Source organism: Cebidichthys violaceus, unplaced genomic scaffold (genome assembly GCF_023349555.1).
Source record: "Cebidichthys violaceus isolate CVI_PGR_0920_01 unplaced genomic scaffold, fCebVio1.0.p SCAF_10, whole genome shotgun sequence".
Classification (NCBI taxonomy): domain Eukaryota; kingdom Metazoa; phylum Chordata; class Actinopteri; order Perciformes; family Stichaeidae; genus Cebidichthys; species Cebidichthys violaceus.
The window spans coordinates 8,165,227-8,182,310 of NW_027176263.1; the positions used below are offsets into that span (position 1 = coordinate 8,165,227).

Below are 17,084 nucleotides of genomic sequence, written 5' to 3' on the forward strand. Positions count from 1 at the left end.
AGGCGAGATGTGTGCATGCTGAAGGGAATAACATTGGAATTTTAGAGTTTTCAGTGTAGTCATTTGTATTTGTATTTGGTATTCTCGTACAGCATGCTGTGCAGAGAAGCGTCTGCCTGACACCCATCAATATATGAATTTGAGGGACTGTATAATAAAGTGTGGTTTGGTGGCAGAAAGCATTGCAAAAGTAACAAATGACGTATTTTTGCATGCTCAAAATAGGACTGAAAACCTACGCTTGCCCGGTCAATACGCACTGCTTCCTTACAGCCAAAATACATAGCAATGGCACGGCAAGCTTGGTTTATTCATGCCGTGCCAAGTCTTCCCAGCATACTTTGCTTCGGTAGTTGGCACAGGGTTGCGAGTGGGTTCATTGCAGACATGGGTTCACCCCTGGGCAAGGCAATAGGTTCCTGTGGATTAATAAATAAATAATCACCTTAAGGAATCCCCCATTACAAGGTGGGTCTTGGAGTTTTAATCCATGCCTAACACCACATTAAGCCTTATTAGCGGTATAAATTTACCTGTATAGAAAAATAAGTCCTTGCTAAATCTATGTCACCAACAAATGCCCTGTTGAATCCCTTGCTTTACTAAACGCTTTTTGTCATACATAATGGACCATTGCATAAGCCTTATAAATAGATTCTCTCTATACATACTGCTATATTATTTTGGTTGAAAAACGATTTACTTTCTTCTTTGATGCCTTTCGGTGCATTTTGCTGAATCTAAATAACGTGAATGCAACACATTTGAAATCACCTTTAATCAGCTGAGGGCCTCTACTGTGTCAAGTAATGTTTGTTCTGACATACTGGAGCTGTGCTAGTGCAGAGATGATGAAACTCCAGCAAGACCTAGAGGAAGCAGAACTGCTCTGTCTACGGATGTGTTCTCCTCAAATGAATAATGCAGTGTAGATCCTCTTACTGATTTATTCTTTTATTTATTTAAATCTAGATGGTGAACTAGTTGGCACCGTTTGCAAATTATATGGATTGATAACTGGTGAGTTGTAGCTCAGTACTAAACATGCAGGTATCTTTAATCGTGCACGAGGTAAAGAGATTTCTGTAATCTTTGATGCTACAAAGGCTTAACCATCAGGTAAGAGGTGACATTTTCAACTGCCTGCCTTCCGAATTGTCTCTAGTATCTCTCCCCTGTTAAATGGCTCCTGTTTCTCATGGAAATATTCGTCCGCGTGCCTCAGCTGTGGATGTGGGTGGATGACACTGTGCCACATGAGATGCCTGCCTCATATGTCAAGGAGATAAGAGAGGACAAAAGTCACAATAAAGGTGAAAAGGCTCGGAGACCATTACTTGCTATAGGCCACACAAGATGACCTAGTGGAGCGAAAAGCATTTAAAGACAGACTTTCAATCTGGGAAGAATCATTTTCTCACTAACTGATATGATGTGCCGCACGCATAAGGGTTTAGCTTTAACGCATTTATATCCTGTGACTGTAGACATGCAGCAGTATGGAGCTTTATATCAGTGTGCTTTTTATTTCCCCAGCACATTGAGTGATGTCATAAGGCATGTAACCCTTATGCCGGAAGTCGAATGAAACTAGAGAACAACTTTGGTGCAAACCTGATGTTCACTTGTTGAAGACAGTAAATAGACTCTCCTCCAGTTATATGGCAGAGATGGCTATTTGTAAAATTCTTTATCTTGAAACTTGGACTGCTGTCACATCGCATTCGTCAGCTGTCATCACTTCACATCATGTGATAGCACGGCCCCAGATCAATGCACGTCAGTAATTGTAGTGCAGGCACACTTTCGGTTCTTCACTTTTGTCAAAATATGTAACAAACCTCAGCGACAGCTGCCTGGGCACTTTAAAGTGGTATGGATATAACCTGTCAAAACGGTAGAAAAGATTGTTTGTCTTGTCTTTGCTTGCAACTGGACTGGTCCAGATTTCCAAAGAAGAGTGAGGTAATTGTGTCGTTTGGAAGTGATAGTGGTGTTTACATTTTCCATTCAAGCCCTGTGCTGAATGACTGAGACAGCTGTCTATAACTCCTGACCAAAGGCAAAGGCATGTTTTTCTCCATATATTTTGTTCCTTCGTCCTTGTGCCAGCATATGTCTCAAAAGGTCATCTGTACGCTGGAAGCTTAAAGGGCCAGTGTGTAGCATTTTGGGGGCTCTATTAGCAGATATGCAATATAATATTGATAATGACATTTTCATTAGTGTATCTGCACCTGAAACTATGATTTGTTGTGTTTTCGTTGATAAGAATGAGTCCTTCATATCTACATAGTGAGCTGGTCCTCTTCATGGAGTCCGCTGTGTTTTTGGTGGTGCAACTTTCCGGTTGAGGAACTCGCTGGACCAATTGTCCTTCCTGTAATCCAGCTCTGGGTTTTTTGCAGGTTTTGCCTTATGGGTACACCACCTCGGCCTCCTCTACCGAGAAAGGTTGTGAGCAATACACGCTGAACAACGTCACTATCATGTCCGACGCGGTTTTGCCTTGGTCAGGTCTTCAGCTGTGCACTCTTCTTCTTCTTTGGCTTGAGGGTGATTTTTGAATGGTCGCTGTTGGTGATAGGAGGAATGGACATTGGTATTCAATTGAATATAACCACACCACTCAATACCACTAAAACCATTTGACCACTATTCCCTTCAGACTAGTGGTCAAATGTTGTCTTTCACACCAGGAAACAACTATATCATATTTCACTTGTTTCATTTCCTCTACTACCAAACTGTTGGTGGATTTCTCTCTGCACAAAGCGCATGTGCGCAGTATCCTACTGGTATTCTCTAGATGGCATAATGCAGGTCAAAACATTAGTGTCAGATTGGATACAATAACATTCATCTACTCTAAAACTAAGTCTATGTATCCTCGTTGCACAATAGCGTTTGTCATTTAACCTAATTTGGTTTGAAAAAGTATGCTGTTCTCTGAAAACCAAATGCATGCCATAACTGGAATGTAGCTGCCTCTCCTCTACAGGGTCCAGCTAATGTTGTTTTGAGATAATTGAGCCGCCGCAGTATATATAATATTCATATTACATCTGATGCACTTGGCTCAGGTCCGTTTGGATCAGTCTGTGTTTGTCTGCAGGGACCAAAGCAGGCAGTGACAGTGATAGGGAAAGAGATATTGTTCGGCGTGTTGGGACTGGGACATTTGGCAGCAGTTTCCTGCTCCATAGGTGGAGGCAGACATGAACAGCGATGCAACTGTAACAGACTGTTGACCTCTACCAGAGCACCTGCAGGGTGAGATTATTAAGTAACGAGTCCCTGGTGAGAATACCAGCCTTCCTGCCAGAAGTTCTCCATGGGAGGCTTTCGCTGATTCGGGTGATACAGTAAATGCATGAAATTACAGCAGCTATTTGACTGGAGCCATGGTTTTTGTTGTCCAGCTCAGTACACATGTAATGATATGGTAAATTAATTTCTCCCAACGGCTTTCAGTCAGATTTGATCTGATATGCCGCTGATCTGTTTAATATACTTTTGTATCCTAAATACATGCATTCATGTATTGTATAAATTAATATGTGTCACCTTGACACATATTAATTTATTTTGTCATACATTTTCGAAAGCAATTTAAGAAAAATTTAAATACAGTATATCCCATATATACACATTTACATTCATGTCAAATTCAGCGTGACTCAATTGCACATAGACATATGCACACATAGCACCCTTAAAACCATATGTTTAACCATTGAGACACAGTTGGGGACCATATTGATGGTCTGTGTCTTTAAAGCAGTGTTTAACTACAGTAGCGTGATGTAGGTATGTAGTTACAGTATTGGCCCGACCCGTTGAAGCTCAATGGCAGAGTAACACTGAGAGAAGAATTTACAGGTCAGCAGGGCTCACAGTTGAGATTTAATGGCAAGATTTACACCCAGTGCGATTTTACAAGCAGGGGGAGGATTCGTTAACCCTTCGTTGAACAAATTGCAAGAGGTTATTCTTCTCCCTGCCTGTCCAGATTCATGTGGAGGAAATCCAGAGAGCCACGCTTTTGACACCTGTATTACACCAGGAGGTAGCACGTTTGCCCAGTGCACAAGGCAATTAATCTTGTCAATGTCAAGTGCATTGGGACAGAGGATGAAACAAAGATTTGACCTGATTGCCTATGAAAAGGTCTCCCATTTGGGCCCAGTTGGGAAAATGGAGGGTTACAGGGGGAAGCGTTTGGCACATGGAAGGACAGATGCACAAAGCTTTGATTTATCTGTCTGACTCCCGTCTATCCCAGAGAGCCTCGGTATGGCCACATCCATGGGTGTTCAGAATAAACACACATCAATTGGCCAATTAATTACAGGGACGAATACAGGGGGCAAGACTTTGAGGGGACCACTTTGATTGCACATTGTTCACTGGCCTTTATAGTCACTGCGTGTGCATGTTTGTGTGTGTCTGTGAGTTGATGTGTGTATGTATTCGTGAAAAGGCTGATGTTCAACAAGGGGTAATGTAGGTCAACACATCCTCTGAGCATTAGATAGGCTTGCTATAGTTGGCCAAGGCACGGCCCTCATTCACACATCTACAACCTCACGACTTCCTCAGGAGACAGCTGTACCACACAACAGGGACACTGCAAGCGATACGCCCGTCCTTGCTGCTCCAGTGTCAGAAGTCATGAGGGCCTGGCATCGCCTTGGCCTGTGTCTAATACCATGCCAACATTTTCAAATGTTGTTTTAATGTCTGCCAGATCATAGCAACACTAATGGAGTGTCACGTGTCAAAGGGGGTCGACTGAACTGAATCAACTCGACTCATTGAGGTGTGTCTGTGTACCAGAGGTGACTGGCCCCTGTGAGTGTTCGAGGTATCATCGTCCACACCACGGCTTCAGTCATCTAAACAATGGGATTGCTCTGGCTCCAAACAGTCTGGTAATATACAAAGACACTCTCCTGGCATTTTAGGACAGTTTGAGGAGGAGGCAGCGTTTGAGAAATGCTGTGAATGTAAATACCTTTAAAAGGGCATTTTGGATCCGGGATGCTTGGATGATTGAAGCATGCCCTGAGTAAGCTCCCTCTATGTCTGCCGTTTCTTTGGTCAAGGGGGGGGGTGCTAAGAGTGCAGGAGGGAGGGAGGCTGGATGGGGAGGAGATGAAGCCCTGAACACTGCAGAACACGGAGGCGCGGTAGTGGGAGGCTGCGTCACCGTTACAGCCCGCCATCCATATTTTTGATTCTTCACACTCTCATCCTGCCCGCAACCAATTTAGATACATTCATCTGTGTCCACTTTAATGGCATGCCAGGAAGCAGCGCATTTACAGTGGCATGATACTATACAGATGGTTGTGTGTGGGACCTTAGTGTAATCTGTTATGCGCGGTGAGTGATATGAAGCATAAGACTTGCCGAGGGCTACAGTACCCGGAGTGAGCGCCCTGTGGATCTTTGCACAGTGTATTCTCTCTGACCTCAAATATTTGGTTTGTAAAATGAACCAGGGTTTATTCAACGGAGACTTTCTGCCTCTCCTATTCACTTGTTGGATAATGCATTAATGAAACATTCAGTATCTGTAAACATAGGACGGGAGCAGTCTGCTCCGGATGAATAATACGGCCAAAAGTCCAGATGAGACTGTGAAATTTCTAAGAGCCAAGACTAATAACAGCATCCATTAGGGGATGAGAACATCCAAGAGGCAGCGTCTGCCTTGTGAGGAGCCAACGCGATATATAGGCACCCGACTAGCATGGAAACGCTGCACAGACATTCAGCTGATAGGTGGGGATTGAGCTCATAGTTGAATATAGATTTATCATCTTCACCGCATAAAAATGTAAATTCAGATCATCAGCCCTCTTTCCTCTCCTTAGGAGTTGTTAAAATCAATGAGCTCTTAAAACTCAGATGTGGTAGAGACGTGGCTGTTGTAAAGAGCTGTTCTGAGGCTCCCTTGGGACTGCCTTGGCTTAGTTTCCACAGACATACCCTGTCTGCATTTCCTGTGTTTGCCTTTGACTGTAGTGTTTGCATACTGTGTGGCGGTGAGGATTTTGGTGTTTGCTGAAGTAGCTCTATAATGGTTATTTTACCCAATGATAGGCTGCGTTCTATGACAGCGTACCCTTGTAATGCCACCTGTGTCCCCTTGTGTTGTGTGGCAGTTGAAAAGAGTCATAATGCGGTGTGAAAATGATTGCCCCTTTTCTCTCACTGTCATACAGCTTCTTGCTCTTGTCTATTTCCTTCTTCTCTCATCGTTGTAAGCCCTCTACAGAAAAATCTCCTTTACGGTGTTCAGTGCCTAATTGCCAGACTGCCTAATTAGGGATGTTACCCAACACACATCATACATTCATCCATTGAGGACGTCTATCCTCTCTCATAGAGAGCTTACAGCCTCCTCATTGGCTCTGTCCCCCACCGTGTGCAATGTTTGTGATGAAGCTAGTTTGCCATCTAGTGGCACATGTACAAATCACCATTTAGTCACGTGGGATCTGCGATTGAGTCTCTGTGAGGAAAGCCTTCATCGAAAGCTTTAGCCAATAGCCTATATGTGCAATCTTGGCCAGCTGAGCTGTGTCTTAAGTCGGCTGCAGTGTCAGCCATCTCTTTATACGCCCCTGAATATTTAGATGGCTGGAAGTTAAAGAGAGCATTGTGTGCCAGTCAGAATGGTGAAAATGCTAAGCTGCATTTGAGCCCCTGCCAGGCAGCTGTCGGCTTTGCCGTTCTCTTCCTGCCCCAGCCGCTCCTCTTAACCCTCAGTAAACAACTGGAACAAATCCTATTTTATTGAGGCTTTTACCAAGTGCAAGGGATCTTTGCAAGCTCCAGTGCCCAGGCATTTTCTGAGCTTGTGCAGTGTCCTAAGATGGCATCCAGGGAGTCAGAACGAGGGAATTTGCACTGTCTGTCTCTAATTGGATCCTTATTCTAAAGCAGGTGAGGCTGCGGTCTCTACAGTGTGTTTTGTGACATTTCAAGCACGCAGTATAATCAATATTTACCTCAGAAGTGTTGATAGCTGATTTGACACAGTGAAAAGGGCTTTGGTGAGAATTCTGTCAACTGTAACAGATCGAGCTGCATAGTTGGTGTGAATACTCTGAATATTTGTCCCCTTCTCCAACTCATACTCAGCTGAAATTTTAAAGCTTACTTCCAGCTGGGCTGATGTAGTGTACGTGTGAGGAAATATTATTAATGTCGGTGAAGCTGAGAATGCATATTAGAGAGCTCTGTTCTCATAAAATAAAGAATCACAATGAACAAGTAGACTGTAGATTCTTTTATGGCAATTTTTTGCTATTTATTTGGGGGGTGGAGATCATTTTCCTTTTAAGAAGCTGTGACACTGGCATGTAATGTTTATATTAATTCCCAACATATTAATTCATAATTAGACACATACAGTACTGTAGTTGAGCTTGACGTGGTGAAAGCTTTAAAAAGGTCGCTGCAGAAGTCTTGGTATTTCAGAGATTCTTTGTGAATACTTGATGCTGTTTTTCCCTAGTCTTGCTGATTGTTATGGTTCATGGTGCACATTTTTAAAAATGAGAAATCAGAAAATATTTGCAAGGGGAAGGGATGACATTTCAGAATTAATTACAGAATAAATTAGCTTTTGCTGGCAGTGTGAGTAATTGTATGTATCTTGTCTGAATCTGGATACAATGAGTGTTCCTGAGGGACTTGAGGTTTGACCGTAGCAATGAGGGGATAAAGTGCATCTGGTTGTAATTTTTCCGTCCAGTTTTTTTTCTCCTATCTGTCACAGGCCGCGAGCAGACAAGCTTTTACACTTGGGAATAAATATTGTGACAGGCTGTGTTGTGGCAAACTTTCTCTGTGTATGTGTGTGCAAGCGGCATGTGGACATTTGTCTGTTTGTGTTTGTGTCTTCTTTGGGTGTGAATACACAAGTTCACACTTCTGGATGTCCATGTGTGTTTTTGGACGGTCTAAATCTTCCTTTTGAACATCTGTGTGGAAGAATTTTTTTTTTTTTCTTTGGCCCCTCGCCGTGCTATGCATCTACTCTTTGTTTGTTAAACGGCATGAGGACATTGTGAGGAGGGTGTACCATCTTCACTGTTTTGTACACATTTGTTTACCAAGCAAATACAGCTGCTGCTCATAAGCTACATAGTCAGTTCCACTTTAACACAGTACAGCAGTTAGACAAAAGGCTCAGGTGGCCTGAGTACATGTCCCTAGAGGGAGACGGGACTCAGCTCAGGCAGAAAGAGTGGGAGTGGCATGTGAGTTTTTTCAGTCAAGAAAAGGTCATCTCTCCTATGAGCCACACAACATGGCTTTGGTAATGTCAGATAGTTTTCTCTTCAGGACATTAAACTTCTTTGTCACATGTAAGACAGGCAGAGGACAGAAAAGCAGAACACCGTATAAGATTTGTGACGATTAGTCGCTCAAGGTTTGGTCAAAAGTGGTCAAAGTAAACGGTTTGGTGGTAGATGTACAGTATGTGACTTAATGGGAAAAACAGTTTCTCCTAAACTTCCAGGCCTTTCTAAAATGGTTATATTGTGGCTCCTACAAATACAATTGGGATGTCAAAGTTAAAATAGATTTCTAATTTAGCAGAGAATAAATGTAAATAGGAAATAGAGATTTTCACTTTTGGGAGAATTCGCCTTTTATCTTTACACAGAGGGGCAAATTAGCAAAAATCAAAGATGAGATATTGTGTTTGAAATAAGATAAGACCTTAAATGTTGAAATTAGTTGAAATTGATTGACCCCCTGATAGCTGACCCTGCATATGAAAGGAGAAGCATCATAATCCCTCTATGCTGTGTGTCAGGTTTGAGCTGGGTCCTGCGGTGTTCATCTCAGGAGGCTCCTCCAGCTTATCTACTGACCCCTCTTGACAGAGGCATTTGTCAGGTGGATTATGTGGCTTTTTGATGGTATATCTGCTTTATTGCTAAAAATGCAACACCTTCTGGCCTCTCCATTTTACGCCACTGTGTTATCCCGGTACGGGTAGTCAGACAGGGAATGTCTCAGAGAACATGTTGACATTTGGGATAAGGATTATGGAGTTATCATAAACGAGTGCCTCTGCTGTGTGTCACTGTCGCTGTTGACTTTGCTCTCCGATTGGGGCTTGTGTTGCAGCACTGAGCCGGGGCCACATGTCTGCGCTTTCCTTTAACACTTTACAACTCATAGCAGAGTTGAAGCCGGTCGGGGCTGGGATCCATGTGGATTAAGTCGGAAGTTAGAAATACGCTGTCAATCTACCGAGGCCCCCTTCTTACCACAGCTCAAACGTACACTCACTCTATAGCTTTACTGGCATTATTGAATTAGTATTTAATGTGGAGTACTTTTCACACTTTATGTTATGCGGTTTGCAGGTTTTAGAGTGGAACAGATAAATAGTGCTTGTGAATATGTGTTAGTTCTTGCAAGCCCATCTTTCGTTTACTTAAGAAGCCAGTTCATCTTTCACTCCGACTCTCTCTCCTTTCCTCCTCAATCCCTTCATGTTTCTCCATCTTCTTCCATCCCTCTCATCCCTCATTTCCTTCCTTGCCTTCCTCTATCTCTCCCTCCCTCTAATCTACCGCAATGACCTGGAGGAGGGCTTCACACTGCAGCGCTCAAATAATAATCAAGCACTAGGATGTTGTCAAATTTATAGGACACTGAGCGTTGCATAGCAACAGAGATTGCCAGGGTGATCCAACAGGCGCTGGAAGTTGGGTGAGGGAGGAACAGGGCGAGTGACAGGAGACAGGAGAAGGAAGGAGAGATGACAAGAAAAACAGGAGAGAGGGATGAGATGAGAGTAATAGAGTTATGACATTATACACAAATGGAGAGATACATGAGAGATGGAGAAACAGAAAAGGAAATGAAAACGTTAAGGTTTGTCTCAGCTGAAAGAAAAGATTCACAGACACTGCTGGCTGGTCTTGTGTGCTTAAAATTAAAGTTATATCCTAGTTATCATCATTTTGACATATCCTGCCTCGGCATAGAGAGGTTGTGTTAAGTTTAAGTCTTAGCAGAGCAGAATTAATGACCCAAGTCCAACTGCAAGCTGCTCTTTTTCTCTCGCTAGACTCTGCGTGCAACAAGGAAAGCATCCTTTTGTTTAGTTGTCACACATTTCTCATGTTTTTCACTTTGTCTTACATTTCTTTCTATCTTTTTTGAAGTTGAAATCATCAGTTTGAGTTTGCTGTTCATCCTTGTTGCCTAGAAACTGCTTTGGACTGCAGTTTACCTCTGACATTTTTCTTCTGGTGTTGTGTCTGCCTTCTTCACCACAAAAAGAACAAAAACAATAAGACAGAACTACAATGAAGCTTTGTATCCAGGTATACAACTCATGGAATTTTCTTGAACTTTTTGTAAATTAGCAGTTTTGATAAACATACAACCATCAACATAATTTGAATGCTTTTAATTTTGACAATAATATACTGACTTTTTTTAGCAAATGTTTGAACAGTTAATGCTAATGTGTCGCCTTAACTTTGTGTGTCCTTCAGAAAAGCATGATTAACTGTTGTAAAAGCGAAAAATATTATGTGATGTTTTTTTTTTTTTCATATTTCTTAAATGAAGGCAAGTAGATGTTGACACTGTTACCACTCACCACTTACACAAATGGAAATACAACTACCTGGTATCAAAGATATTTTTATGCCGGAGGCATTATGTTTTTGGGTTGTCTGTCCGTCCATCTCTCCATCCAGTCCACTCTGGTGAACATAAGTAATATCCCAGGAATGCCTGGAGAGAATTTCAAATGTGGCAAAACCTCCACAGACATGTTAGTAAACCGCAACACGACTGGTTGGCGGAGGAATACAACCCTAAGATCGTAATTGTAGTTTTAGCTTGTGCCAATAAGCATGTATTGTTCTCTGCAACAGTTTACAGTAACAGAAGAAAAAAAAATCTCTTACATGACTGAACATGATTGTAAAATGACCTCAATTCCAAATGTCAGAGTATCCCTTTAGATACACTTTTACAAAAGTCTAGGAGGTCCAAGCATGACATTTAGACTTGATCAAATCGTTGAAACGGCATCAACACAGAATTCAACTTAAAACCCTGAGTTAATGCTCTGAAACACCTCACGCTCTTGTGCTAAAGGCTGCACCGTTTGATCTGTTGCTGTAGTATTTGGATGCTCATGGGCACTACGGCGGTTGCTGGCATCTTGATTATCTCAGTATTGCAGAGCCAGTATGTCCCTTCAGAGGCAGTTATTTCACTGTGTCACTGGCAGGTGTTTTAGTTTGGAGAGTCAACTGAGTGCAAACGGTGATGACAGCTGCGCTCCGGACAAATTATTTCTTGTCACTGTGCACAGATTTGCTGGGGATGGCGTACTAACCAGAGGTCGTCTGTACACAGAAGTGTCAGTCTCACCCCAATGTCACCTGGTATAGTCTTTTTAATGGATTGCTTTGTAGTGGAAATGAGTGAGCCGTTGGTGTTTATGAATATCACATGAATATCTTTTCAAAGATGAAAAACCTTGACTTCCATCACCACATAAACCAAGTTCATCTACATCCAGCTAACTCAGCTTGGCTAATACTGAGAACGCCCTGTTTAGTTTAAACACTGTAGACAAAGGGCCCCTGCCACGGGACAATAGGCTACCAGTTCACCAGTCAACACAAAAGGAAAAGAAAATGTTTTTTAACCAATGAAATGACACATAAAATGGTACGCTTCCTGTTATAGTTTTTCGTACGGTGTTCACACCTGAAATGAACCGCTCCACATATTATTTGAAAGCGGTCCGAAACTAAACTTAGAGGCCGACCAGAAAATGGTTGTTTGTCCGGCGTTCACACCCAGCCAAATGAACCGCACCAAGGGGGTAAACGCTGCAGGGTTTGGTTTAACCGGACTAAGTAAGGCTGGTGTGAACGCACCATTAATATTAGAAACACCTCTCAGTACAATGAAATACAATTCATCAGCACCACAACAAAAAACTGCCTCTAAATGGCCATAGAGTTGAATCAACACCTCTCTACATCAGTTTCAACAAAAACTGAATATTATGATCACCATTAAATTGACTTCATAGCAGGGCCGTTGTATTACAATGCATTATTTTTAGGTAGGTGTACCTAGTAAACTGGCAAGTGAATATAAATCCAATGTGACTCTTATGTCATAAAGGCAGTAATTCAAGATTAAACTAAAATGTCTTTTTGTGAGCCAAACGTACGAAAGAAAGAAAGGAAATCTTTACCAAATGGGGAAATAAAGTCATCAACAAAATTGATTTGCTGAGAACTGAGATAGCGTAACGCCGTTTGTTTTGCTGATAATATGCAAATAAGTGGACACAAAATGAAAAGAGGTTTAAGGGTAAATGTGGAGAAATAATTTAGAAAACTGCATAATTCATGACCTGTTTGGAATAATAGCAAATTAAATATTCATTAGCTAAATTACTTATCTATGTAATCTGCTTTTGTTGTTGAGTTCAGGGGAGAAAGGGCAGCAGAGGGCGATAAGGCTAGAAAACACAGTCTGGACTTCATGCAAATGTAGCAATGATTCAATGTCAGCCTTTTCATTCACAGTGAAAGAGAAAAATGTAACACGGTCCACCCTCACCAAAACAGCGTCTTTGTTTGTGCGAAGTAGACCTTCTACACTAAAGTGATGTGTTTGGAATCCGCACGAGCACTGACTGATTACTTTGGCTTTTCCCGTCACAAAGCTAACCCACTCCAATTACATTTACAGATTCTGTTCAAACGCCATATAATGTTAGCTATTTGAAGCAAAGGATTTTAAGGTGTAAAGGTGCTGTTTCTGCACGTCAGCGCAGTTCCAGCTCTTCTCGAGGTGGCACTCATTCATGCTCACATTAAAGCACACGTTTCCTCAAAGCCACATTAACACAGATGATCAAAAGGCGCTGGCCAAACCTTTGTTGGCACATCAAACAGAATGAACAGAGGAAAGCGTGCAATTCCCAAAAGGAGGCACACACTGGTTCCACTGTGTCATTATTGGGGTTAATACTGTACTACACCTTGGCTTCTCCAGCTTTTCATTATTCCTGTAATCTGTGGACTACAAACAGAAACACAAACAGCATGTAAGCATGAGCGCACATATAAACAGATGATTAAAAGCAATCGCTCTCAGTGTTCCTTGCTTTGGGGTTTTTTTGCAGGCAAGCGTACATGTCAAATTCGACCCAGTTAATCAAAGTCTGCATACATGGAGTTTCAGAAGGAAAGATTCGGGGGCGTTGCTTTGTGATTCTCTATTTTTTTCTCAGCCGCCAGTGATCCGTCCTTCTCCACAGAACTAACTAACTCGGTGGAGGAGAGAAGTGTTTTTATGCCAACCACTCTGACACATACAGTAGGAGAGAGATACAATGATTCAATATAGCAATTTGTCAGATGATGAAACTCCTATTAGCAGGAGGTAATCATGTGTAGCCATAATACTGATATCTGCATTGTCTCATACTTCTGCCGTTGATTACACTGTTGTGCGGTGAATTGATACTGGCCAGAGTATTACCATCTCCTAATTGAGTTGATTTTACATCCGTCTTGTGTGTGTGAAAGCCAGCTAATTCCATCCTTATAACACAGGGCCAGTGATGCTCTGCCAGTTTATAGGATAGCTGTAAGGATATCCACAGAGCTTTATCCTCTTTTCTCACAAGGATATAAACCCTCTTAATGTACATTATACCAACTTTGGTTTGGTTCGGATCGCATTACATCTCATTACGATGTCAGGTTTTCAAGCCTCGCCAACTTTCAAGCGCGAGGGCCTTTTGCAATTCACGAGTTGTCAAAAAGGAAGCGCCTTCGAAACAAGCAAAAATGGTTGAAAATGGTCACTTCCTTCTGACCTCGTTTTGCATTGCTGGACAGCACTGGCTGGCTTGGCCTGTTTGCGGCTGTATCTGCTCCTCGGATTGATTGATGCACTGAGGGACTCACACAGCTGGAAAGGAGGCAGTAAACCAGAGGAGGGAACAAAGACTAGTGGGCTGCACGGGGTGCAGCAATTAAGCTGTTTTGTTGTTGTTAATTAAAAGCAAATTAGAGACTGTGAGTTGCTGTCTAGCCTTAATTGCTGGCAGCATGTATGCCCAACCACACCTGTTGTTTTATCTCCACTCACTCATCTTAATCTTTTTTTTTTTTTTCTTCCTTAGGGACGGAGAGGGAAGACTGGGGAGCCTGGACTCAGAGGCCTGCCTGTAAATGATATCCAGTAACACAGACACATACATACAATTTTTCTTTTTGATTGAAGGAACAAAGATGAATAAACCAACAACTAGACATACAACATTTTTTTGTTTTATGCATCCATCTCAATGTTAGGAATAATAACCTGATATTTCTGCAGTGATTTCAAATGAAACCAAACGACACACCCTGAAAGATTAGCTCAGACATTATAATACAGCAGCACTTTGAACAGCACTTTTTTTTCTGGCTTTTCTAGCCTCAAAATCAATTTAATTTGAACTTCATTTGACCAGGAATTCCCCTTGAGATTACCAGTGTTTATTTCAGTTGAGACATATGGCTAAAAGTGGACACATTACAAAAGTTGCAAAGTGATCATAAATATAAAGGCATATTAAAGCAAACAGTCAATCAGCACAACAGACATGCAATACAAAATCCAGCTTTAAAAGGAGGAATTACACTCTCACTAGTGAAACATCTCTGGAAACTTTGTGCATTAATTCCATGCTTAGGCTGTATTGATCTGTTCAAAATCCTCTCCCATACCGCTGCAAGCAGGCTTTATTAATAGCACAAAACCATAAGGGTTATATTAAGGTAGCTCTTGAGAATGCTTGTATTGATGAGCAGGACAAGTCTGCCTTTAAGGCCCGTTGACTCCTTGAATTATGGTGTTTTCCTCAGGCGTCCAAACCAATCCCAGACACTGTTTGTGTGTTTGTGTAGTGACCCACAAAGCAAAGGGCACAAACACCACAATGTGTTCAAGGAGACAGCGTGTCAGGCCCTTAACTGCTCTGATGTCAGGACAAAAAGGAGCAATAAGGCATCATGTAGCTCCGTAGCTTTGGGTGTCCAATTATTTTCATGCACTATCGCCCTAATTACACTCTTGATCAGGACATCAGGGTTTGTCATACTTTATACCATCCACAAATCCAGAAAGATTCTGTTCTGCTTCTATCACCGTTATGCTCAATAGATTCAATTATCTTGAGTAAAATTTCAGCTACTCACTGTTAAACCTCTTCTGCATGACTGAATGTATCCCCTGCCTCCTTAATAACTCATAAAGTTGTAGGACACCAAGTCGTAGGACAAAGGAAAGACACGACGGAGAAGGTGTGACATTTCTAAATGGCAATGTCCTGATGATACTCTTAGCATGTGCCAGCTTTGCCTCCATCCCCTGGTATTGGCATTTATGAGTCACCTGTTTTGCTGAGGTAGATCTCAGGGGCAAAATCATCTATTCAAAACACACACCAGGGCATCACTCTCTCTTGTCCATTGGCAGCAGGACGGTGCGTGCATTTGAGGGGGCAGCGGTTATTTTTAAGCCAAATCAGCATTGTGCGACAACAGGAGACCTGTGATAGGCATGCAACAGACACCGTTACAGATAATCTATAGAGTGCTTGTGACCAGCCATGTCTTTATGAGAGCCAACATTAGTGTAAAGGTTAGAAACTTGAACACAACAGGCCTTTGCTGTGACGGTTGAAATAAAGGTCAGGAAAGCTTATGGTGGTTAAAGTGCAATGATTAGAAATAAATCCTCTTTTTGTGGCATGAAATCCTTCTATGCTTTCTCTGTGTGAAAAGGCTGTTTCGCTGCTTGTAATTGCAGGGTCCCCCAGGAACCCTGGAAGGAGCAAGTGTCAAGGTATCCCTCAAAACATTGTTCATCACAAAACAAAGTACTGACATGTAGCATTTAAAGTAGATTTGAGCTGTCTCCCCATTTGATAAACTGGCCCTTACTCGCACTTCCAGCAAGGGTGAATTGTCAAGATGACTGAGCAGTGTTCATTCTAGCAGTCCTCCAAAAAGGCGAGGAGTTTAATCATCTGCGCAGTGTTGTCTGTATAAAGACGTACAGTGTGTAAGTAATTGTCCCAAGTCGTCCGCCTGGACAAGTCAGACGTATATGTGACCAGACATCTGTCCTTGACTGACATTTTTTGTGTTTGCAGTCAGGAACGGATCTCCCTCGTTGGAAATGGCACCTTTCAGTCAATTGTAGCCTATCTACTCTATCTACTGTGCAAGTTAAATAGCTGTTTCCACCTTGCACCTCCTGCAGCGCAGCACAGCGTGACTCAGTGCTCACACTCCAAACAGACAGATGGCCATTACATACAGTGCTTTTGCAAAAAAGGGTCTGTAATCATTTTCATGAAGCCCAGGGGTGCCGTAGCTCACTAGAGGCTCATGAGATATGCGGTGTAAAAAAAAACTGCGCAGACATGAACCTCTACCAGGCCTCCTACTGTCTTTGCTGCTACCCGCTTCCTTCACAAACCCAAACTTACCCCCTCAGCCCCCACCACCGACCCACCGGGCCTCCAGTGGCCCACTTGTGATCATGCTGAGAGTGAAAGCTATTGTGTAGTGGACAACCTCCCGACCGCAGCTGTTCATTTGATGTATAGGTGCGTCGTTTTGCTGGGTTGTCAGCTCAGGCCACAGTATTCCTCCTGCTCCCTCTGCCCAGAGGAAGGTGAGGTGTCAGCCGGCCAACCTTGAAAAAGAAAGTTTCCTGCATGAGGACACGTGTATTTTACCTCAAAACAAATGGGATAGCAGTAGATATACCATCGGTGAAGGCACAATGGATAGTGGTTTCATTTGGATGAGAAATAGCACGATATTTACATGCCCTAGTAAGTCATGCTTAAGAATAAAATGGCAAACAGAGATTACCTTGATTAACTTTTCATGAGTTTTCTGTAATTGGCTACTGAGTGGCAATTTTATTATCTCGCTTGAATCATTCTCATATCATAAAATGGAGCTGTAAAATGCAAACCTTCA

General features: G+C 42.3%; 1 protein-coding gene across 1 annotated transcript in view; it reads left to right on the top strand.

The window, feature by feature from the left end:
* The window catches only part of col19a1 (collagen type XIX alpha 1 chain), a 101,612-nt gene that overhangs the window by 43,478 nt on the left and 41,050 nt on the right, over nucleotides 1-17,084 (top strand). The window contains exons 17-18 of the mRNA XM_068724160.1: nucleotides 14,225-14,269; nucleotides 15,898-15,933. Coding sequence (XP_068580261.1) covers nucleotides 14,225-14,269; nucleotides 15,898-15,933 — 81 coding nt within the window. The remainder of the gene's footprint in view (nucleotides 1-14,224; nucleotides 14,270-15,897; nucleotides 15,934-17,084) is intronic.